Genomic DNA, 24,908 nt, shown 5'->3' on the forward strand with positions numbered 1-24,908 from the left:
AAGTGAGTTTCTAGTGAGAAATACAAATCGTAAAAACTTTTACCAGCTGTCTATTAGACGTGGACGTCTAATAGCTACCTTTCCGACCTGTCATTTTCTCACTGGGCTAAATCTGTTGGAAATGCATCGTAGATAAATTTAGGAAAAGAACAAAAACAACCATAACAAACTCTAATTTTTCAAATCATATTCTTATATATTGTAACTATATCTCAGATTGCTTAAAGAAAACGAGCGTTATAAATCTTAGATATACACCGTGTAAAAATTTTAGAAAACACATGTATACATATTATTATTAATAATAATTTAATAATAATTTATATAAAACAAATTTGCGTGACCAACAGCAATGGCGACGAAGTCTGAAAAATTATATACCTATAAGAGATCGTCAATTTATTTTTGAGATTGTATAATTTTTTATCTTCAACTATGATGAATATTTAACAGATTTCTTATCCTTAGAATAAAAAACGATCTGCAATTTTTGCAGAGCAATTAAAATATTATGAAAAAAAGCGGCGTGAGCGAAGTACAGCAAGTAATATTTTTACGACGACAAGAAAGTTTTTTTCTTTTTTAAAATAATTTCCGACGTTTAACTTTTAATTAACAGAACGTATTTGATTAATATAAGATTAATAACAAAAAAAATAATATTACATGTTTTTTATCGAAGACAAATATATTAGAATTCTTTGATTTTATATGTCTCATTGTTTTCATATCATTGAGAAGATCTTTTTTATATGTCTGTATTACCAGCGCAGACTCATTTGCATGAACGGAAGGATTTCAAACTAGCATCATTACAATATAATAACAAAGAAAGAATTTCCCAAGAGTTGTTAAAGTTAAATCCTCTTTCCTTACTTATTATAATTTATATTCCATGTTAGATCATACAATCGGCAAATAATTCAAGTAAGCAAATATTTTAAAAACGGAATAACCCAAGCCTCGCCATTTCCTTTGCACATGAATACTGCTCTCTGGTGAAGTTTCGCTCGCATGCGAATCCGTCGCGGCTGACGTTCTCAGGATAAACGTACGCGAAGAGGATACGCATAGAAAAATCGCGGCTGTCGCGCGCAAGAAGGAAGCGAGAAAGAAGCAAGGGTTAGGCAATCTTTAGGGGTTTTCGCGAGAAAGCGTGCGAATATCGCGAGCTCGCGCTCTACCTTCGTCCCTCTTTTTTTTTTCAGACAATGCGCCATCACGCGAATTAACGCCCGCGAGTTAATCTCCCCGGCCGTTTTGCAACTCGCGCTTCTGCAAGGCACGAGCGTGCGGCGAATTAGAACATATTTTTAGTTTTCCTTTTCCAAGCGGGCTCTTGTTATTGCATAACCGTCACGGTTGCATTTAATATCGTTGCATAGATTTAGCGAGAGATATTGAAACTTATGGCATATTACGTTTTCTCGATTAACGGCCGATATAATTTTAATTTTTTTAAATAAAATATTGTTTTACATAATCTTCTTGTAACGCGTTATGTATTAAATTACATAAATTTAGTGGAGTTAGATATTTCTTTTCGTACTCCATTTTACGTCAACACGTTTCCAATATTTTTCTTTGATAATGAGATGTGTAAAAGAGTGATTGGAAATATTTTTTATACACCATATCACATGATAGGTTTCCCCTTACGATATAAACATCAAGATGAAAGCGTTATGACAACGACTGCTACCTCTGACCTTATGTGCGCAGTTTCATCGCGAGAGACGAAACAATACTTCTGCCGCGGGTATGTTTAACTTGCGGATACATTTTCCTTCTAATGCCGTCTAGAAAGTATATATTTCTCTCGGTCTTTCACATCGCGGCTCGATATCGTCGTGGGATTTCTTCTTATTATGCTACCAGATATATATTATCGTCTATCTTCGAGAGTGATTAATTAATCCAGAAATTCTATGATCATTAAACCAGGAGTCAATGCACTTGGGATTCCATCTTCTTTAAGAGTATTTTCTGTCGTAATTTAAATCTTTTATGCAACATTAACGTTCTAAGAACTTTAAATGTCAGTGACCAATAAAGTTCAAAAGAATGGCTCGTGTATTGTTTAAATTCTCGTATATATTTTTTAATTCTGAAAAATTCTAGATTTCTCTCGCCTTTCAATTTTTTTTGACTTTTCAAGATTATGTTTTATTTTCTTTTCTAAAATTTATTATCTTAAACAGTCAAAGGTTAATAATAAAATAATATATCATGTTTTGAAAAACATTATATCTGACAATAAGAAAAAGAGAGTTGAAAGAACAGAGCGAGAAATACATTTCTTAATACAAAAATTTATATAAAAATGCAATAAGCCAAGAATTTTTAAACATCTAATCTTTGCACAAAGTAATTTGTATTTTAAGTTTATGAACGCGTTGCTTTTTATGAAAAACAGTTAAAAAATATATATATATTATTATGTAACAAGTCAATCCTTATACAATGGAAAAGAGTTTGGTGTAGAGATCGGTCGGAAGTTAATCTTTTTTTAAAAACGAGAGGTGGAAAATGTTAATGCACGTGTGAAGATGGCTCGAAGACGGACGTTTGCCTCGTGACGTTCGATTTCACTGCAGCATGTGTTCCGGTATCATCAGAAACACAACTTCGTTTCTTCTATTACGTGAGACCAACGATGCGCTGCGAATATACCGCGAGTCTCTCTACACAACATACGTTTCTATCGTATAATGCATTTAATGTGGCAATAGCATATTCTTGTAATAATTCCTTTCGAATTTGATTTCTCGATCCAATCAAAATTGAATCACAGTCAAGACTGACATCAATTTCTATAATAATATAAATATGTGCGTCAATAAATACAACGCATTTTTGCAATTATTTGTAACGCATGTTACTTTTGCATGTTATTTATTAAGGTATAAAGTCTTCGGGAAGACTGGAAAATTGAAACATTTTGAATATCAAATTTGTTTAAAAAATGAAGATTAATAATAATGATATTTTCTTCAAAGATAGTTATATTTCCTTCGTTTTTTTTCACAATTTCTGAGTCAGTGCTTTTTGTTTTGAATTTTATTATAATTTATTATTATAATTTTATTATGTGATTACTGATGAGGGGAAATCAAAGTCGGACTCGATCACTGCTGGATTAGAAAATGATTCTTCAAGACCACAATTTAGACCACTTTCTCGCGCCGCGCGGAGAAAAATTTAGCCAATTTCAGAAAGAATTTCACTTACAAGCAATTTTAACAAAGAATATGTGTGTCATGAAGTCGAAGAAATTTCATCGGTTCGGGTTTTTGTGCCAGATAAAAATCAACTGGAGTACCATGGTAGAGCATATACATAATTCTCCATTAATAACGGTTTCCTTAAATTAAATATCGTGGATTTTTAGCAACTTTCTGCTTACATTCTTTCTTGAAATTCTTTAGCTCTCTTACGTCGGGATCGATGCGAATATATATAGGATGAATGTGAGGCGCGTGTTGGCAGACGTAATGGATTGTTTGACAAGATATTCTAGATATCATAGAACCTTTCGGACGTAAAGAGTATCACAGAGAGGAGTATTGACTCTTCGTAAATGTTCCTTCGCACCTACACATATTGCTTGTTCGACTAAACGTGCTTTTACGCGTTTTAACACTTTATCTTAATTAGGAATCTCTCTGTTTTATACAAGGCTAAAAATTTTGTTGCGTGATTAATAAACAGGCTAAAACTGAAATGCTATGCGGAAATATTAAGTTTAGTAGCAATAAATTAATTAGCTTTTAACTTCAGTTTTTCTTATGCAAGATTTTAGCCGCCATTTCTTTAACAAACGTCTGAGTCACGATTGTGTGTGTTGTAACTTTTTTTATATTAAATATCTCGACACATAAACGAGGTAGAAATTTAATTTTTGTTAAAATAATATTAAAATTTTACTATTTATTTTTACTTTAAAATTAATCAAGCAACTTTATAAGCTTCATGAAATAGTAATATAATCAATTATTGATAATAAATAAAAATTAAAAAAGTTTAAATATTTCATTTCGAGACATACGTCAATTTTGTAAATTTACCATTTACATAGACGAAATTTTAATCAAGAATAATTATATGTAATATAATATAATTATACTATATATAATTGTTATATGTAATCATTTTATCAGCTCCACAACTGTGAAAGCAATACCTTTTTACAGTTCCGCGATGATTCCACCGACAATGTATGCAAAAGTGTTGAAGTCTTTCAAGATCTGTTCAAGTGTAATTCCTGTCGGACCACGATGTAATTGAGGAACTTGGGCGAGTAAACGCGACGATCGGCAGCATCGGGGTACGTTCACCGATTGATTTATTAGCTGGCTCACACACTACTGACACCCTTGCGTTTAACAAACCACCAAGCGCACCGACTTCCGACCCTGCGCCCTGCGCCTCGTGAGAGAGGATTACGAGGGAGAGACGATAGTCGGCCGATCGATCATCGACCGGGTTCACTGTGGCTTTCGAGTCCTGACGCGAGACTGAGGACCGACATCGAGTGGACTCGTGCGCGTCGGTAGCGTCGTCGCGCGTTCGCACTTCTCTTTCCTCTCCTCGTAGGTAGGATTCCCCCGACGCTCTCTTTCCGGCAAACGCTTTCCCTCCTGCCTTGCCTTCCTTCACCTGTTGCATTCGACCACACCGTCGTTCTTCGTCCCTTTGGTCGATCCCTCGACCGTCGCGCTGATTTTCTCCTCTGACTTTCTTGACAGTTTTCCAGCTGATTATCAGCTGATCGCCTTTGCCTGTTAATTGCAATGCGCTGTCCTTCTCAGCTGAGCAAAAATTAATTGACATGAAAAGAATTATGTAAATGTCTTAAAACTTTATATAAAACTATATATTTCTGCAAAAGATTCTTATTTCTTTCAAAGTAATTCAGAAATTAAAGATTTCACATTAATTAATATATTATATAATATATAGTATTAATTAAAATTGTATATTACTCTATTAATTAATATACTGTATTAAAATATTAATTAATACATTAATACATAAATTAATATATTAATTAACTAATATTATGATTGAAATTGAAGATCTTTCATTTTCAAGTCGTTTAACTAAATACAAGTACTCTACAAAAAGAAATCTAGATAAGATGAAAATAATGGAAAATATCTTCGGCTACTTTATATCAGCTGCAGTGACATATAAGACCCATCGATTTTATTCGCGGATGGTGTGACTGATTCTATCTTCAAGAAGTCGATTTGATCAAACCGTGCAGACGACGCTTTCGCTCATCTCAGCGCGCTGTAGTTACCTTCCCATTAGCTCGCGAAAGGCAGTTCCTCGACGCACGTCGATCCGAAGATCCGTTTTGGAGATCACTTTCTCCGCTTCATTCGCGCTTATATTCGTCAACTATCATATTGACTTCCTCTTCTCAGGCTTGTATCAACTTCCGTTCGTAATGTCTGATGTAATTTGACGTTTCTGATTCTCATCGGTGGGATACTGCTTTGTCATATTCTATTTATATTTTTGTCATTGTCTTTTGCTTTTCGTTTTATTTTTATTCATTAGAACAGAATTTTTTTTACTCATTACATATAGAATGTTTCGTAAAAATATCGTTTATATTACATCTCGAAAGAGTCTTTGTCTGAAGAGCTGATCTCTCTCTTTTTTTTCTTTTTATCTATCTTTAGAAGTGAAGTTATTTTTTTTCCAAATTGGACATAATTTGCGTTTGCAATTTTTTTTATCCGATTGCTCAATTTCCGTTTTCAATCTTTAGAACGTATACATCCTGCAATTTTTCATTTAATCGTCGATTAGCGGTTTTCTAGCAATGATCGTAAATTGGTCAGCGCAAACATGCGCGCGCATTTGTCCTTATTTCCGTGGTCAGGAATGTCTTATTACTCTACAATTCTCAATTTGGGCGTCGCCGTCGCTTCGTCGAGTAATTCCATGATCATGACGTTTAGTGCGCGACATTAGCGAGCGAATTGCAATCGACAAGGACACAAGTCATCGACTTCCTGAGCCATACAGCTTGATCGCTTCCGCTAATTAATTTGGCAAAACACCTTGCCATTGTTATCGTCGATAATAAGATACTGAAGATTCTGTCGATGTCACTTGACATTTGAGCTTAGCAAGGAGTACGTATAAAACGCACACTGTGTATACGAGTATAAATATAATTTAATTCTTTTTCGGTTATATAAATGTTTAAGAATCCTTAAAAATTAAAAAAAAAAACTTAATTTCTTTATAAGAGAAATCCCTTTATAATAATTTACATATGCGGTATATGAAACGTTGTAGAAAGTATTAGATGTAAAATTGCTCTTGTATAAGATGGATTATGTTTGATTAGATAACAAAAGCTAATGTAACTTAAACGAGACAGGATTAATAGACGGAGAGTCTAATTTCTTCCTGTTGGCGTGAAAAATTCTTTCTACTCATTCATTTAACGGCGAAACAAGGAAACACGATAGAAGGTTAATGACCGTGGAAATCATTTAAATCTCGTGATTGTGTACACTGCGAATAATATCCTCGTTATAAAACCTGGATAACAAAGCGGCAACAACGGCGTCGCAAAATTTGTCGGACGTTGAAACGTCATGTTATGAAATGAATGGAAAATAATCACTTTATGTGTCGATAATGATATTGTAGCATAAATTGCCGGTGAACTTTCACATTTTACATTAATGATTATTAACGCGAAATATTAGCTATGCCGATATCTTTCTTCTGGAGCACTTTTTTATATAATTCATTCTTGATTTATGAACGTTGCTTCGTCAGAAAATTTTATTAACGAAATTTTGCTGCTTTTAATTTATGTCGCGTTCTTGTGTTCATAATAAGAATAATTTAATATTAATGAGATTGCTAAAATGCGTCACTAAGGTGAAGAAAACGTCGCGCGTCATATCGTTGCAAAATGCTGCTCCAATAAATTCGAATATTGAAATTGTTGTTAAGGAATCTTTTGGCGGTCTCGATCGCTTAAAATAGCCGTGTCTTCGCTTACGTAATCTTTTGCTTTCTTAAACAATTCTTTCTCCTTGTACATACAGTTCTTGATAATTGTTGCCTTGTACAAGAATCGTCGTGACTTCCTATGTGCGGTTAATGTACGCAAATACATATCTCTGTATGTACCTGTCGGAAGCCGAAGTCAGAGATGAACGGTACGGTGAATTATAAAAAATTATTAGGTAGAAACTTATAAAAATCATTTATTATCTTATTTTATCCTAAACTTTCTTAATTAGTTTTTAGTTAGACTTTGATTACATTGCTAAAATAAATTGACATTAATCGATGTATTTACAATATCGGTTATTTTTGATAATGACTAAAAAAGCGTACTATGTAGCGATTATTAGAAAATATACAGCGTATTGCCATCATACCCCTAGTTTACTCTACGTATGTCATTATATACTAAATATGACAAGCTGAATTCGATGAATGCTTTCAGCAATGTAATGCTTATAAATTAGTTTCCATTATATTTTTTCTTAAAAAATCAAGCATTTATTATTAATTATGAATTTTTTGTATCTCTCTTTCTCACTTCTTTTTCAAGAGACATGTCTTTTTTGATCTGTATACCTCAATGCAACATAAGGCAATTAAATCTAATATTGGTCGCTCATGTCAACTAATTTCTTTTACACGCAAATATATATATATATATATATTTGTGTGTGTGTGTGTGTTTTAATTGAACGGATAAGAATAGAACACAATATATTTCCTCAGACGTTTTTTATTTGCTCCGAGAATCGTTCATCCGAGTCATTAAAATATGATTGTTCTTCACATTTTATTTCAGGTCATGAAGTAGCCACCATGATAGCAGTGGTCAAGACGGTCTGCACTTTCCCTAGCATTGCGCAACGTGGCTACAGCACCTGACGTAATGTGAACCTGATTAAATAACAGGGTGTTATGAATCTTTCTTTTTTTCTTTCATACTGTCGAAAATTGGACTGTGCATGTTGTGATCCACATGTATGAAATTTAAAACATATCGAACGTTATGAGATAAAAGACCCAAACTGATTATCGTTAATATCGCTTTTGAACACGTGACTGCCGTAATATTATGCTCGTTGTTATGAATATATCGTAATTATCTCATTACATAAATTAAAGTTTATGATTAAAAGTCTCCTGGATTGTTAAACATTAAGGATATAAATATTTCTTCAGATGTTTTTAATAATTTTTTCTAACCATATTTTGTTTTCACAAAATAATTTTTACAATAAATTTTACATAATTCGCACGAGAATGCATAAAAAATTAATATTCAATTAATATCTCTCATTTTGTAAAAGAACAAGTGCGTTACCATAAATTTGTATCGTAAGAGATCGCGCTGGCGTAAGCGAGAAAATTGCAGCCGTTAAGAGACATTCGCCTGTCATTTTTTTTTGTCGTAGATGGATTAATAATTATACGCGTGCACAAGGACGTATCGATTGCCGTATCATGCGGATTTCCAAACAGACAGGCGTGCATATGAAATAACACGCATTAGCATATTTCGCAGAGTCTGCAACGAAGGAAGTCGCACGATTGTCCCCAACTGGCAATATTTCAGCAAGAAATTTTTGTAAAGCTGCCACTTCCGATTGCGTAGCTCAACTTGAAATATGCACGTGCTGGACCATAGACTACAATCGCGAATTCGCAACCGTGTCTCGTACGAGGGTAGGTGCGCCTTCGTAAAATTCACAGCTCGTTCGAATTTTCCAATCTCTAAATAAAGAGCCGGTTATGTTCGTCAAATTACTAATCCTAATCTCGCATGAGTCTCCAAAGAAATTGTTAACGCAGTCAGCATCACTGATTAGTGTCAATGAGTTTTTTTTGCCAAAGACGATTGCGCGATGTCGATCATATTTTTACAACCGCTTTTAACCCTTATTCCATACTGATGAGTTATTATTGTCCGTGAGTTTTCTAACAGCGTCAATTTCTCAAAAACGAATAATCGTAAAACAATATATTTAAGTAAATTTTTCAAATTTATTATTATTAATGTTTATTTAGAAGAATCTTAAAAAAGGATTTTATATAAATTTTTTCAGATTTTTTAAAAGATTTTTACATATTAATAAACTTATCGAAAATATGTTGATCTTGTACGATTAGAAGGTGCTAAAAATAACAATAAGGTTACGAAGTAAAGGTTAATTATTTTCTGCACGAGTTAAAATATATTCTGCAGAATTTGCACTCGTGTAAAATAGAAAAACGTTTACTTTTTGGTATATTAATTGTAAGTAAGAGTGACAGATACGAAATTATTAGAAGAAATTGAGATGTTAAGATATTATTGGAAGAAATAAAAAAACGGATTGTACAGGTGTTAGTTACGTCTCGCATGAAACCGAAAGTGGATTGAAACGAGAATCCGAAGGCGGATGTCTCGTTTGACAGCGGCGGAATTTTCGTTTAACGTCAAGCCGAGCCGCGCCAAATAGTGAAAGCGTTTCGCGCGCCAATCTCACATAAATATGTACGCTCTTTTGATATTTTTCGACCCTGAGGCGATGCGTGATACCATTGATTTCTACATATCCCTCGATGGTACCATTTATGATAACATTTACAAAATTTATTCTTATTATTGCATTATTCTTGTACAATCGTTGTACAACAATTGATTAATTTCGATCATCGAAAGAACGGAAAGACTCGTCTGTTTCAAGAAAAAGTATAAGAGTTTCATTTCCGGAGAAGGTTCCAGTAAGAATAGAATGCTGGGAATCAAGAAATACATCTTTATATACATCGAGTTTCACTGGAAAGTTACGCAAAATGTGTGAATTCTTTATGAAGGACAGGAATTCTTCATTTTGTACTTTATTCACTTTATTTGTCTGTCAATAAGAAAGAAAACGTCATATAATACATATTACGCTGTTTATACGTTTTTCGTACACGGGATAAATATTGAACAGCATTAATACAAAGGTTCCATTAGCGATATAAAAATAACTCAATGACGCAATGCGGCTTGTTGCCATAAATGCAATTGAGAATTAAAAATGTTCTATGTGTTGGGCACATATTACTTTTTGTTTCCCAGTTAAAATTTATGAACATTCGGTGAGACGTTCTGAAAGAGAACGTTTATACGTCACTGATGATTAATAGTAAATATCTCTCTCTCTCTCAAAACGCATTATATAATAAACAATTTATAATACCAACAATTTTGAATATGTAAAAATATGTAAAAATATTGTAGAACAATTTACATATTTCGATGATTATTTAGACGGGTTAACATCCTAAAATAATTTTATGACAAATATGTTTCTTTTTCGCGCAATTAATTATTTTATGCGATTAACTATATATACATATATTTAAACAGACAAAAATTTAAAACATACTAAATATTTATTTGTGTTATCAAGATCCGAGAATCTTCAGATATTTTTATACCATCGTAGATGCATTCGTGCAAAAGCGAAAGTCTTCGCTTCGGCGCGCATGCACTCGATGACTATCGGGTCAAGTGACAGCACGCGATCCTCATTACGATCATCGACGAAGACTGAAAACGATCTTCTCGGGCCTAATTCGGTGAACAAGTGTTACATCTGTCAACGTGACATCGAACAGCCTTGTGCGTATATTTTCATCTTTTTTAAATATCAATCTTATTTAGATTTTGCACACAGTTAATTTTTTTATTGATTAATTATCTTATTTGCTTTCTTATATTATTTGTATATTTTTCATTTATTTGTACGATTATTTATTTAATTACACAATTAACTCACGATTAAAATGCTTCGATTGAAATGGATTGATAGATTTTCTGTCGCGTTTTATGATCGAGCAATCAAGTGTCTAATAAGTAAGAAAATATCATAGGATTATCGACTAACCAGGTCGCTAAACGCGGCCGAAGACATCGGCGTGGACGTGAAAGCGGTCAGTCCAGCTGCCGCTGGGTTACGTAAATCCCAGGAAGAACGATCGAACGTCCGACGAGAGTATGTCGTATCGATATTCGGACATACGGGAATTCCGTTCCCCCGCGTGTTTCGCGAGTCTGAGGCTGAAATCCCCACGTCCAGCACGATGCACGGTCTAACTGCGAGATTTTTCGTGTGTGTTTCAGTGACGCAGCATTAATGCTACGTGACATAACAGAGCAAGAGAAACTTCTGTGGACACTCACGTAATAACGCGCTTAATGTGTCTGCGTCGATAATTAAACAAGATCGATGTATTTTATTTATGAGCCGACGAGTTTTTTAACAAAAAAAGAAGAGTTAGTTTTAAACTTTTCCTCGAACATTTAATTAAATCTTTTTTTTTTGTTACGTGTTATGTAGAAATCTGATGAAATATATTCTATATATTATTTCAAATAAAATTTCAATAAACTACAAAAATGCTGGAATGTTTAGATTGTAATTATCATCGACGCGTATGAAAAGTGTAATATTTGTAATTTTATACGATTAAAAATGCGAAGAAATTGTTTAATTCAATTGACGCAAAACACACGGAAAAAGTGTATCGTTCTTTTTTTTATCGATTTACAATCGCGTCATGTGTCTGCCAATTTTTCGAAAAACGTGACGGAACGAAAAACTCGCGATAAAGTCGCAAAGTTTTCAAACTATTCTGCCGGTCCTTCTCCCGAAGACACGTGCGTTGCTCGTTAAACATAGGCGCGAAAAATGCATATCTGCATCATCGGATTCATATGTGTGCGTAACCTTCGAACCAGCATACCTCATGCCACGTCATTACAACCATGTCAGACATTACTGCTGACCAGCAATTAGTTGAATAAATAAACGTCCCTCTTTCCAAGACAGTAATGCATTAGTTTCAGCTTACTGGAGGGTATCTTTTTTTCTTCAATCTCTTAATTACAAATATGATAAATATTTGTTTCGCAATATATCCTGTGGCCCTTAATTGAGCTGACGTTACTTGGGTCTTCCGAGAATGATGATCTAAGTCGCAGTCATGTTTGTGTGGTTGCACCCGGAAAATGAGCTGCATAAATTTTGCAGAAAAGAAAAAATGGGTACAAGAACGACGCGACGGTTGAATCACCAGACGATATTATCAAGCTAATTTACGCTGATTTGTAAATCTCTAGTTAAATATAATTAATAAGATATTTTAAGTGCAATATTTTGTTAACCAAATAGAGCTTTGGCCAAAGAATCTAAAAATATAATAAATAAAGGAAGTACCGATATAAACTACATCCTGCATAATGCAGCTGCAGCTATAACGTTGTACGTGATGCGAAATATAATCATATTGTTCTATCGGTTTTAAATATCGGTTTTAATATTAAACTCCATTGGAATGTACATTACTTTTAAATATTGAATTTACAACGTTTGTGGAATGTTATCTACATCACACATACGTGCTATAATTATGCGCTTTAGATAATTAATAAAATGAAAAATCACGAGGTATCATTATCCGTCACATTTTTAAGATATTTAACATATTTAAAACTAAGTTTTAATAAACAGAACGTATTCTATGTTTATCCTTATAATACATAATATGAAATTATTTGCAGTTATTGAGTTACATGTATTGTTAAAGTCATCGATATGATATCCGGAGGAGGTATAAGGTAGCCTTAAACGATCTTTAATGCCGTTTACATGTGCACGTGCTCATTTATAATGCACAAAATCACGTTTAATATTCAAGAGATATAAACAACACCAAAGAAAAGGGAGAGACAAGCGCACACGAATGTTTATCACTCAATTTCGCTGGTAAGATCTTAAGTCTCTTAATTCAGAGTTAATTTTTCATAATATGTGCATAGATATGGTAAGAAATACAATAATATATATTATTAAAAACGACCAAACTAGCCAAAAATTCCTTTATTTAATACCACGACCATTTAATATTTTGACCATCTGATTGTGGTCCTTTTCAAGTGTCAATTGAAATAAAATGAAGGCTGCAATAAAATGTGTTATAAAAGTGTCAATTAAACATTTCGCTCGTTGATGTGAGATATTAGTAAGGTAAACCAACACAATAAAGAGACACATCTTGTCTAGAAGAAGGTTTACCTTACTAATATCTCACATCAACGAGCGAAATGTTTAATTGACACTTTTATAACACGTTTTATTGCATTCTTCATTTTATTTCAATTGACACTTGAAAAGGACCACAATCAGATGGTCGAAACGTCGTGGTATTAAATAAAGGAATTTTTGGCTAGTTTGGTCGTTTTTGATTAATTTGCTATCTTTAATCAAATAATAGCGATTTTAATCTAATAACCTTGAATATTATATTTTAGCTTTTTTAATAAATATTAATTATAAAAATATTTAAAGGTTAAAAATTTAGTATACAATTTTAGACTACACGAAAATGAAAGGAAATAAACTACAAGAAAAAATTAAACCATTATCATCAAATATTAATAAAGATTTCAGAAAACATTATTAAATTTTAATTTAATTTTAAATATCAATTACTTAAATTATAAAAAATACATTATTTTATTATTGTAAAAAGAGAGTCAGAAATAAATTCGTTCAAGAGAAAACAGATGTATTGTAATTGGAAAAAATTGGGCAAACTTTAAGAAATATCTCGACACTTTACAGAAAATTATATTGCAATCAAATCAGTTTTCAATTAACATATATGTACATATACACATACGTATAGATATTTTTTATATATATTAATAAACATACAAATCTAATTATATATAATTAATTGGTCTTTATGTCTGTTTTTGTACAAATTTGATCTCTTCGACGTCAAACGTGATAAGAAGTGTTTAAAATTGTCATAGACTGCAATAACGTCAATCGATTACATTGAATAGATGTCTCAAAAACATATTTTGAACTCTTTGCACTTGAATGATGACCGCGCAACAAATTTTCTTATTGCAAAAAGCGAAACATTTATGCAAATTAAACGAAAAGATCATGGCCTTCATTCAATGATTACAATTTCTATGTCGTCAATGGAAGCTTACAGGAACATTAAGTGTTTGCGCAATTAAGATGCTTATTTGGAGTGCTGCATTATGAATATTAAGAAGGCAGAAAAAAATAATAAATAAACATATCCACACATATATATGTATATTATATTTGTGAAACATATTGAAAATAGTTTCTTTGACACGTATAATTTTGTTTTTTTTTTAATCTTTTTCAAGAAATTATCTTTTGAAAAAAACTTTACAAATTAATTTCCAAAATGACACAAAATAACAAAGCTTTTATTCCTTTTAAGTCGCGATTTTAATTTACGGAAATATTACTGGAAATTTATTTAACTGAAAAACTTAAGAGCTAAAAATTTGCAGCAGTATATTATTTGATAATTCCCATATCTTCTTCTAGAAACTGTAAATTTATTCAAGAATCTACAAATATATATTAGCATAATCGTTGAAAATTTTAATATAAAGAGTGGAATTGCGGTTAAATGGTATCATTGATGTAACGCTTGCATTTTTGCAGCATCGGCAAATAGGTCGATGAGTTAATCGTTTCTTAACATGAGGCATTTGCGAAATAAGAAAAATGTTTATGCTAATTTGAACCTTCGTGGTTGAAGAGAAAGAAGAGAAGTTGTAGTGCCATCTCCTGGAAGAAATATCTAACAGAACACCTTAACTTAAAAGATACACCTGTTGATAAGTATTCGTAATATTGATATTGATAACTGAGGACGATTATCGCGCGTAGTTATTTTAATATGCAAAGCATGTGACTTTCAAACTCGGCGATACACTTTCATTTTCGTGTAACTTCTTATTTTACCTATAAAGATTAAAATAAATTATACCAATTTTCTAAGAAAAAAAATCAAAAATTTTATATTACATTTAGTTGAAATTTAACAAAATTTAGAAAAGTAAAAAAAACTTTAGCTTAAAATATTTTTATATCTCTCTTTTTGTATAAACCTAATGCATCAACGTAGAAATCGTAAAGTTAATTTCTCTAACAATGTGCGAATTAACATATAGTTAACATATCAATTGATTAAAAACTTAGCATTATAAATGTCATGTGTTAATATATAAATTAGCATTGGTGTACCATATAAAATAAATGATTGGAGCAGATTTTTGTCACGCAAAAACGCTGATGCTTGAAAATTATTGTACAATTCAAGTAATTTACTATAATATTATGATTTGGATGATGTTTAAAATCTGTTGTATCAGGTTGTGTCAGGTAATAAATCATATATTCCAAGTTTAATTTGAAATGATACTTAACATTAACAGCGATCATTTCTAATAGTTTCTATTTTTTAGATTAATATCCAATTTTTTTGTGTAAAATATAAAATTCTAAAATTTTATAACTTTTCATCAATTATTTAATACAAGAAATAATAAATAAAAAGTTATAAAATTTCAGAAGCCTATTTTTTACAAAAGATATGAGTTACTAAAAAATGAAAAAGAACGATCAGAAGACCAGCTTGATACTTCTAATATTAAATATCCTAATTTCCGAGACAAAATGCAATATGCGACTATTCGTAACTGAGTGGCATTTTCATTTATAAATTATTATTTATTACATATAACATTATTATTTATTATATGTATACAATTTTTATGATTAATGTCACGAGCATTTAAGAGAAACGGGCATTTATAAATTAATAAAGCAATTTTAAGAGTGTCCTTCAAAAAAATAGTCGAGACTTTAAATTAAGCGTATAAAATGCGTTTAATATTCAGATTCCATGTTTTTCCTTTTATTTTAATTTTTTGTGTCACACATTTTTATTGTATTTAAAAATTTATTTACATATGTATCTTCTGATGTTTCCTTTTATGTATGTACATATATTTTTTATTACCCTTTTTTATTTATTTCTGCATATTCTTTTTTTAAATTTAGTTTATTTATAACTTTTTAAATACTATTTTTTGATAATATTTTTTTATATTTTCACTTCTATCCAAGAATGTATTTTCAGAGGAAAAAAACCTGTCACTAAATTGTCGAAAAATCATTTTAACATCTGGGATGCGTTACGTACGATCATGCGTGCATTCGCTTGCGTTTGTCCTTTCACTGTATAATGCTGCAGTCAGGCAAAGCGCGTAGTCCGGTCTCTTACCGACCATTGCCGGCCACTTTCACGCACGATTGCGAACTCGACCCCATCAAAGTAAGCCTACTGAGTAATGTGCGGTGTATAAGTTCCTCTCTATTCGAAAATTGCGTACGTAAAAATAACACTCCAAGCGGAAATTATTACACGGATGGCCTAAAATTCTCATTTATGCTTTAAATAATTCATTTGGAATTATCGCAAAATCATATTTTTCTCCTAAAGCAAAAAATTACACGCACTCAAAAGCAAAGAATTTTTCACGAATTAAGAGTACAAAATTAAAATTTACCTGCGTCATACGCGAGACAAGATGTGAGCACGATAATCGCATAAAAATTCAGTAATAAACAGTCCGATATTCGCATAACAGACTGTGTTTATCATAAAACGATCATCAATATTTAACGAGAATTTGCGAAGAATTCACAAGTCTCACAACGTTTTACAAAATCCCTGTGCGCTGTCAGTTAGAGAGAAATAGATTTTCTTCCTTGTACGAGACTGAGTGCATTTGTAAAATGCGCATAATGCACCGAAATATCAAAAATTCCTGGCAATTATGCATGCGTAAGCAGTGCTGAGAGCTCTTTTAGAAATCTACCGAAGAAAGTTCTACTGGACCGTAAGATACTCTATGTACGCCCCGGCATAGATATACATGAATTTCGACTCGTATAATTAGCCGCTCTCGAGAAACGAAAATCGATAGTGTCGATACTTACGTATACTCTATGTATGAGTAAATTCATAAATTTCTCCGGAGCATAATCTCTCTATGCGTGCAAGAAGAAATCTGTCAGATAGCCGGCGAGAGAATTCATTTCTACAAATGCGAGCACTTTTGATTTTCACAGAGTTTTACATTCAGCGTGTACCTGTACGCTTTTTACATATTTTATATAAAACTTTCTACATTTAAAAAGTAAAATATATATATATATAAAATGGAAAAGCCTCGAGAGCTCTGAGAGGTTTCTTCCGTTTTGATGAATAATCGAGACTCACCTGGGAAGTCCGTCGCTCCAGCTGAACATCCTCTTTATCTTCGCCCGCTGCTCTCGCTCCTCATCCTGGAATCCTTTGTTGTCCATGGTGAGCGTTTCCACTTCGTGCAAATCTGATGTGCTTCACCTCGCGTGCGAGGCCTTGAAACGGCCTGAGGTTTCTCGCGGGGACTCACGCGCGAAAGAGTGCGATTGCTGATTCAACAACGACGGTGCATCTTTTGTTTCCACTTAAAAACACGTCACCTGGCACGATCGACGCGCTGAAAGTTAAACAGATTATTGGAGGCTTCCTCTTGTGACGACGCGTGTCGATAACACGATACTATATTGAATAGTCAAGTGAAATTCCGTTTTCATCCTGCGCATTTGGAATATGATACTTTTTTTCTAGCCGTAATAATAAATAAATCTGCTCTCGTCATTACCAAAAAAATTTTTGCGTAAACATTTTTTTATTAAATTTTTTTCAACCTTTCTTTGACATGAAATATTTTACTTGTAAATGTTGTTTTCTCATCCATCGCGGGAAAATATCACAAAATTGCTTTAACGAGCGCTTAACGTTCATTCATGACAATAGCGGAAAGTGAAACTTTAAACGGGGCTTCAGCGCGGTCGCGTGAAGCTGTGCACGCTCGAGGTCATTAGGAAGAAAGCGTGGTATATAACGATCTGTCAGCCAGTGGAATAGAAAATGCTGTGCCGTTTTACTGGGAATAACGATCATTTTACTTGGCTCGTTAGGATATATATATACCTATATCTCGGCCGTTATGGGGACCAGAGATACGATGGAGTAGCGAGAGTATACGACTGAACGTCCAGCCATCGAAAGTACGGGAAACGCGAACGCGTGTCGTGATCCAATTCGTTTATGGATGTTACTTAATCGGGTACCGTTATCAAATAGAACATTTTAAGATAGCTAGTATATATAAAACATATTAACATTACAACATTTTATCATAGAGTGTTGTAAAGATGAAAAAAAAATATGTAAAGAATATATTTGATAATTTTTCCACCGGACATTTTGGTTAAAAAGATAATAAAGATAAATATCTGTAAATGAGAAAACACATAGTTTTAGAATCATAGAAAACCATAGCAGTCATTACTTAAACTATTTAATCAAAGGCTTTTGACTATTTTAAGTAATCGAAATGGTCAAGTAATAAATTTTGATAATCGCCGTTGTAACATTTATTCTGGCACGTAAGTGAATACCAATTGTGGACACGATTGAACAAAGAAGAGAATAAGAAGGTTCATTAGCGATTCAATTGTGTAAAAATATCCTCGCACGTGGTTCATAGTAGTAACGTGCCACAATAATTCTTACAGCATGAATGGCGCGCAACTATAACGTTATCTCACGCTGACACTCGCCGTGTAAGCGCGACTTATATTTCTGTAGTGATTCATTCATTACCACACGTATCTCATTAATAGTAGAGTTACTAGCTTCGGTATTCAATCATCTTTATATGTTACTGTAATCCATGAATTCGAACGAAATGAGACGAAAAAAAAGATCTGTCGCAATATTTCCAGGAGAATTAAAATAACACGAACTTCCACGGACAAAATCAGTCCATAATCGAGTATTTCGCGAATGCATGTCGCAAAAAAAAAAAAAAAAAGAAAAAGAAAAATCTGCATTCTGGATATTCAGCCGCAGCGCGACCGGATCTGTATGTAATGTCGCAAGAATTTTGTAGGACTTTGCGCCACGTTTACCTTGACGGTCACTGGCGTCTCTCTCTCTCTTTCTCTCTTTTCCTCTCTTTTTTTTTCTCTTTCTCTTTTAAAAGCAGCAGAATCGCACGTTCTCGAAGATAGATATTACAGACGAAACTTTACTTCCACCTGAAAAAAATTTCCCGTTTTTGTGAAAGCGCCGGGAAATACCTGTTGCGCGTAAAGATAAGAGGTTCTCGTGTGAATGCACGAATGATGTGATTTTGATCGATCTTTCTTCGAGAAGCGAAGTTGCAAGTCGTTAAGTCGCCACTATAGAATGCAAGAATTATTAACAAACAATGGGAGTAGGATTGCCATCTTTAGCTGAACCTTGATCCAAAGACTTTCTTCGAGACTTTCTCGAAATATAATAGTTACTGAGAATGTCTGCCAAGAAGATAATCTTGATTTTTAATTTTTACTTTCATATTATATTTACACTTCTGTTGTCGTACAATCTACGACCTCATTTGATAAATTATTCCATAATTTTACGCAATAATAAATTTACTTTAAACTTTTGAGAAATCCTTCTTTTATTTCGAGGTCAACATTTACACATTAGATGCAGAAAGAAAGAAAGAGAGAGAGAGAGAGAGATCTTTTCACATTAATTGTTGTAAAAAATGATACACGAGCAACAATGTATTTTATAGACATATAAATCGAACGTTGATGACAGTTTAAAAAATATATAGAAATATAGAAAAAATATAACAGTAATTCCGTCTCTCTATAACTAAAGAAGATTAATGGGGATTACCAGATGGGCGAATATGAGTGTGCACAAATGCAATGCATTTACATGTATATATATATATATACAAGTTTGAATAAGAGAGAGAAAATTACTAAATATATTTTTTTCTCTTCTTTTTTTATTTAGCCCTTATATTAAACGTATTGCAAACATTATAGAGAATACTTCGTTTATTTATACTCTATATGTCTATGATTTATTTATACTACATCTATGTATAATATACTTTTGGATTGCTATAAAATTGTTGTTTAATAAATTGGAAGGATCGATCTCTGATATAAATATCACACATCTCTCTGATTCTAATTAATATATAATATATTAATGTTCTGAGACATGCTAAATGTTCGCATGTGGTTAAGAAACGCGATCTCGGAAAATGAAATTCCATTACCGCAAAACCGCACTGCACAATGGATATTTCTAAGCAAATGGAAACTCGAATCGCACGAAAATATGACAACCACTACCCACATGTGCTCCGTTGAAATATAATTTTTTTCCATTTAATAAAATAAATGTTTTTCATATAAATTATAAGAATTTCTATAAATCTCTTTGTTTGTTTGTGACGTGCGTTATCCAAGTCGCATGAATAATTCATGATGACGACGTCAGACGGACAACAATATTTCTTTTAACAAAAAAAATAAAAAAAAACGCTCAATTTAAAAATTTTAATTTTTCCAAACTGACTTTTTTTCTCGTTGTATACCACGTAATATTTTTTTTCTCATTGTATACCACGTAATACTTATATGTATGCGATGGACCACAAGCTGTCCGGCATTGTGCAAGTGGGAAATGCAGTGTGTGCAATTGTAGAAGAATGATCGCACGTGCTGCTAGAATGAATGATGTATTCGCGTCACGCGACTCAGTTCGACGTTGTGAATAATTAGACCACAATCTTGTTAAAATTTACGATTAATAAACGAATCACGTAAAAATCATCGTATAACATGAACATAACCGAATATCACGTAACGCTATACTTCAGTGAATCGTTATGGATCATGTAAATCGATTAAATATTTTCAAAAAAAATACTTTCAAATAAAATTATTATGTGCATATTATATGTATAAAATCTGTTTTCTAACGTCAATTATCTAACATTATATAAAGGATTTGTTCTTCAGTATGTAGTGGCAATCAATTTGTTATGTAATTTGTTATGCAATCCATTAATGTTCACACTCGCGTATTCGAATTATACTAGTGTTAAATAAGAAACGCTTTAAAAGTAAGTAAAAATAGATTTTTTATGGTTTGCTAGATGATTAACGTATGCATACACAATATGCCAGAAATTCTGTATGATTTCAAAAATATTGATTATTGTAATAGTCATAATAATTTGATTCTTATAATTTTCAAACGTTAATAACTGTACATTAGCTGGTGCAACCTAATCATTTATAAATGACTAGAATACGTGCTCAACTTATTAGCAAGATACCCTTAGGCTTACTTTGCATTACTCAATAGTTAGACATAAATATGTGTACATAGTGTATTATCTTTGACGTTGGAATATGCACAGATAGAATTATTTAATCATTATTATTAAATTAAAATTGTTTGATTACCTAACTTAATATTTCATACAAGTTTTAACAATAATAAATTATTTTGTTTTTCATGAATTAGTTTTTTTCGCGGTTTCTGAAAATAATTTTGAAAGTTGTCTACTTCACATATCCAGATACATATTTAATTTCTCTAATAATCTAAAGAAATTTATATACCATTTTTATCAAGTATATATTATTTAATTTATTAATAATTTATATTCATCTATTTGTTGTAATTAAAATTGTTTAACGCGTCGATATGTACAAAGGGTATAGCGGGATAAGTATGGTAAAATTGCTCCTGAAGATAATCTATAATATAGTAGCTATCTGAAAGTAACTTATTATGAGTAAAAACGTTATGCAATAATTTTAGCTTTCCAGATTTCTCCGTTAGGGTGTTACGGAGGTGAGTTTGGAAAAATATTTTATATCTCACGATGGATTATAGATAATTAAATAAAAAGAAAATATGCATAAAATGGGATATCAAAGGAATATTATATATTTTTTAAATACTTATATAGTATATTATATAGTATATACAAAAATAATAATTATTCTTTTAAGAATTTTTTAAATAAACCCTTCGAGTAACCCTCTTGCAAAAAATTGAGAATAAACTTTATTTTATACTATTTATATAAAAAATTCGCCAATTGATAGAACAAATTAGCAGTTTAATTCATATTTGATTATTTTTTTAATCAAAAGAGTTTTAATTTAATTAATTATTATTTTTACATAAATATTATAACATCTTATAAAATAAGTTTTAATTTCTGTTTTTTGTTATCATCATTTATAATGGAAATAATATTTTTGCTATAAAACATTTTAGAAAATATTTCTGCTAATTTCAAAATTTGCGATAACAAACGACTATGACAGATAATATATAATTACAGCAATATGCGAGCCACAACTTAAGTTTCTGTTGTCATTTGCGCAATTGAATGTATATTTGTTTAATTCCTTTATAATTATTTGAAATGTATGCAATGTAACTTTTTTTATATGACGTGATTAAACTTCTATTTTAATGATAGTTAGTTTTAATCTTGCGACGATTACGTCTTGAGCTTTTACTCAAGTCTTCAATCACTTCAAGATTAAATTTTTAAAACATTATCTGTATCTGATTTAATGGATTTTCCATAATTATCTAAAAAAAAATCTCAAAATTTTATTTACTGACTTATATCAACTTTCTCAAGCGGTATCATATTTGGCGGAAATGATAACGGAAAGATGATATGTCAATATAAAATATTTGAAAGAAACACCAACCATCAAAATGGAAGTTTGATTACTATATATTAATTGAAAAAATATTAGAAAAGAAATCTAGAATATTAAGAGAAAAAATTATCGCTATTATATTGAATACACATTCCAAATTGCAATAATTATAAAGAAATTAAACGATATACATTTGACGAGTGACATCAGAAACTTAAGTTGTTACTCACATAATATTGCAATTATATATTATCTGTTACATGGTCGTCTTTTGAAACCAGCAGAAATATTATTTAAAATGTTTTGTAACAAAAATATTATTCCAATAAATTAATATAAGTCATAAATGATGATAGCGCAAAATATTAAAAAATAAAAATTAAAACTTACTTTGTAAAATGTTATAATATTTTATATAAACATAATAATTAATTAAATAACTGTTTTAATTTAAAAATAATAAAACATAAATTAAATTGCCATTTTTATTTTTTTACAATTACAATACACTTACTCATTAAAAATTACTCTCAGATAGTTACGTTAGATTATCTTTGGGGGCAATTTACCACATTTATTCTGTTTTTTTTTTCAAGAGATCAGTTATCCTTTTTACTCAAGACATCTCCTCGCGATTAATATCTTCCAGTTAAGCGATGAAAGTAGGAAAGTACGGTGTAATGCATTGGAATTGGGATCAGAACTCTCTTATTGAAGACAGTGTTCTTAGAGATTCCAAGAGAATAATTTCCAACATATGTTCCCCTTCAAAAAATGTCTTCAATGTGCAATACGCGAATAAATATTTATTTTATGCGTGTACACACGATTATGATTTGCAGCGAGGTCGGTTTAAGGATATTATATAAGATGAGTCACGGAAATCTGACGATTTTTAAAATAAAATAAATTAATGAAATATTTAGATAACGATACGATATAGAATGCCATTTGAGTATATTATTTCATCTTATCCTTTCTTAAAAATATAAAATAAATTTGTCAAATATTTTTGGCATTTATCTTATATTGCTCTAATTTATCACGGATATTTCTCAACGTCGTTTGCACCATGTTGTCTAATATGGCTGTAATTTTTTTCTACACATTAACAAATTCAAGGCCAATATATCTAAATAATAAGATAGATTAAGATAAATGCGGAGGAGATTAGATAAATGTGAAAAATTATTAAAAAATTGTAAAAAATGAATAAAACGAAATAATATACTCAAATGGCATTTTATATTCTACTGTCATCTAACAAGAAATAAATATTTCAGTTATATTTTATTTATTTATTTCATTTTGAAAATTATCAGGTTTCCATGACTCATCTTATATTTCGAATTTGAAAAAAATCGTATTCGAGAGATTTGCATTTTATAGTATTTTACTCCTAAATTTCGTCTTTAAACTTATTAATTGATGTCGGTTAACATTAACAAAATTGAATGTATGTATAATATCGAATGTGAATGATTGTTAGACATCATCATATACTTTCTCTCGAATGACGTTTCACATTTATTCTCATTCCTCGCATAACTCTCAGTTTTCAACGTTAGACATTTTGTCCCACTTTGCGTTTTATTAATTATTTTTATTTACCATCTTATTAATTATTTTATTTACCATTTCACCATCTTTATCTTAATCAAGAAAATAAAATCTCGGCAATTAAATCCGATGATAAACTTAAGAAAACGCAAGCCAGTTTTTCACGTCGAGGATCGTGATTTTTCACGCGATGATTAATCCATTTACTCACATTGATGCTCGCACGTCAAATTAGCGGACAGCGATTGTATCGCGTCGAAAAATTTTGTCACCTCTTATCACTATTTTTTTCATATACTCGCACCTTTTCTCGGAGTATCGCGGGAATGTCAAGTTTATAGCCCGCGAATTTGGCGCCCTTTTTTAATCCTCTCGTTCTGTCAGCTCGCACGCGGGATCTCTTCGGCGTGCTCGCGAAACGTGTTCACGATGACAATGAGAGGAACGATCCGGAGTCTCTGCGCGATCGTGACGGATACGCGACCGGTCCGTCTGAACGTGTTCCTCGCACTGAGCGGACGAAGCTGGTTGAGCAACATACATGATACATGCACACTTGCGAGTCACGCATACACGCATGGACGCATGCACGCGAGAAAGGTGTATCCACATCGTCTTTCCCGGCTGCATTCACTTGAAGTGGTCAACAGAGCCGGTTCTCGGTCGCACACATACATAAACACACACACACACACACATTCACATAAATACTTAAATAATTATGGAATGCATTCGGATTCTTTAGGACCTTAGGACAATGACTGAAGAAAACTGAAGAATATAATCTTGTCAAAGATGAATCAAGAGATCAAGAGAACAAGGAAAATTCCAGCGTCGAACTTGGCATTC

General features: G+C 31.8%; 1 protein-coding gene across 2 annotated transcripts in view; it reads right to left on the reverse strand.

Annotated features, from left to right (window-relative positions):
- Window positions 1–24,579, reverse strand: part of Snu (ABC-type transporter snustorr) — a 52,328-nt gene extending 27,749 nt beyond the window's left edge. Inside the window, exons 1-2 of one of the 2 annotated variants that reach the window (XM_072903440.1) lie at window positions 24,364–24,579; window positions 17,173–17,434 (exon numbers count right to left, since the gene is read on the reverse strand). In XM_072903440.1, the coding sequence (XP_072759541.1) occupies window positions 17,173–17,258 (86 nt within the window). In that variant the 5' untranslated portion in view covers window positions 17,259–17,434; window positions 24,364–24,579. Of the gene's footprint in view, window positions 1–4,183; window positions 4,535–17,172; window positions 17,435–24,363 lie in introns of those variants that run through there. The other variant, XM_072903442.1, reaches the window with a different exon arrangement.
- Window positions 24,580–24,908: the final 329 nt, after the last annotated feature.

Source organism: Anoplolepis gracilipes, chromosome 12 (genome assembly GCF_047496725.1).
Source record: "Anoplolepis gracilipes chromosome 12, ASM4749672v1, whole genome shotgun sequence".
NCBI classification, from domain to species: domain Eukaryota; kingdom Metazoa; phylum Arthropoda; class Insecta; order Hymenoptera; family Formicidae; genus Anoplolepis; species Anoplolepis gracilipes.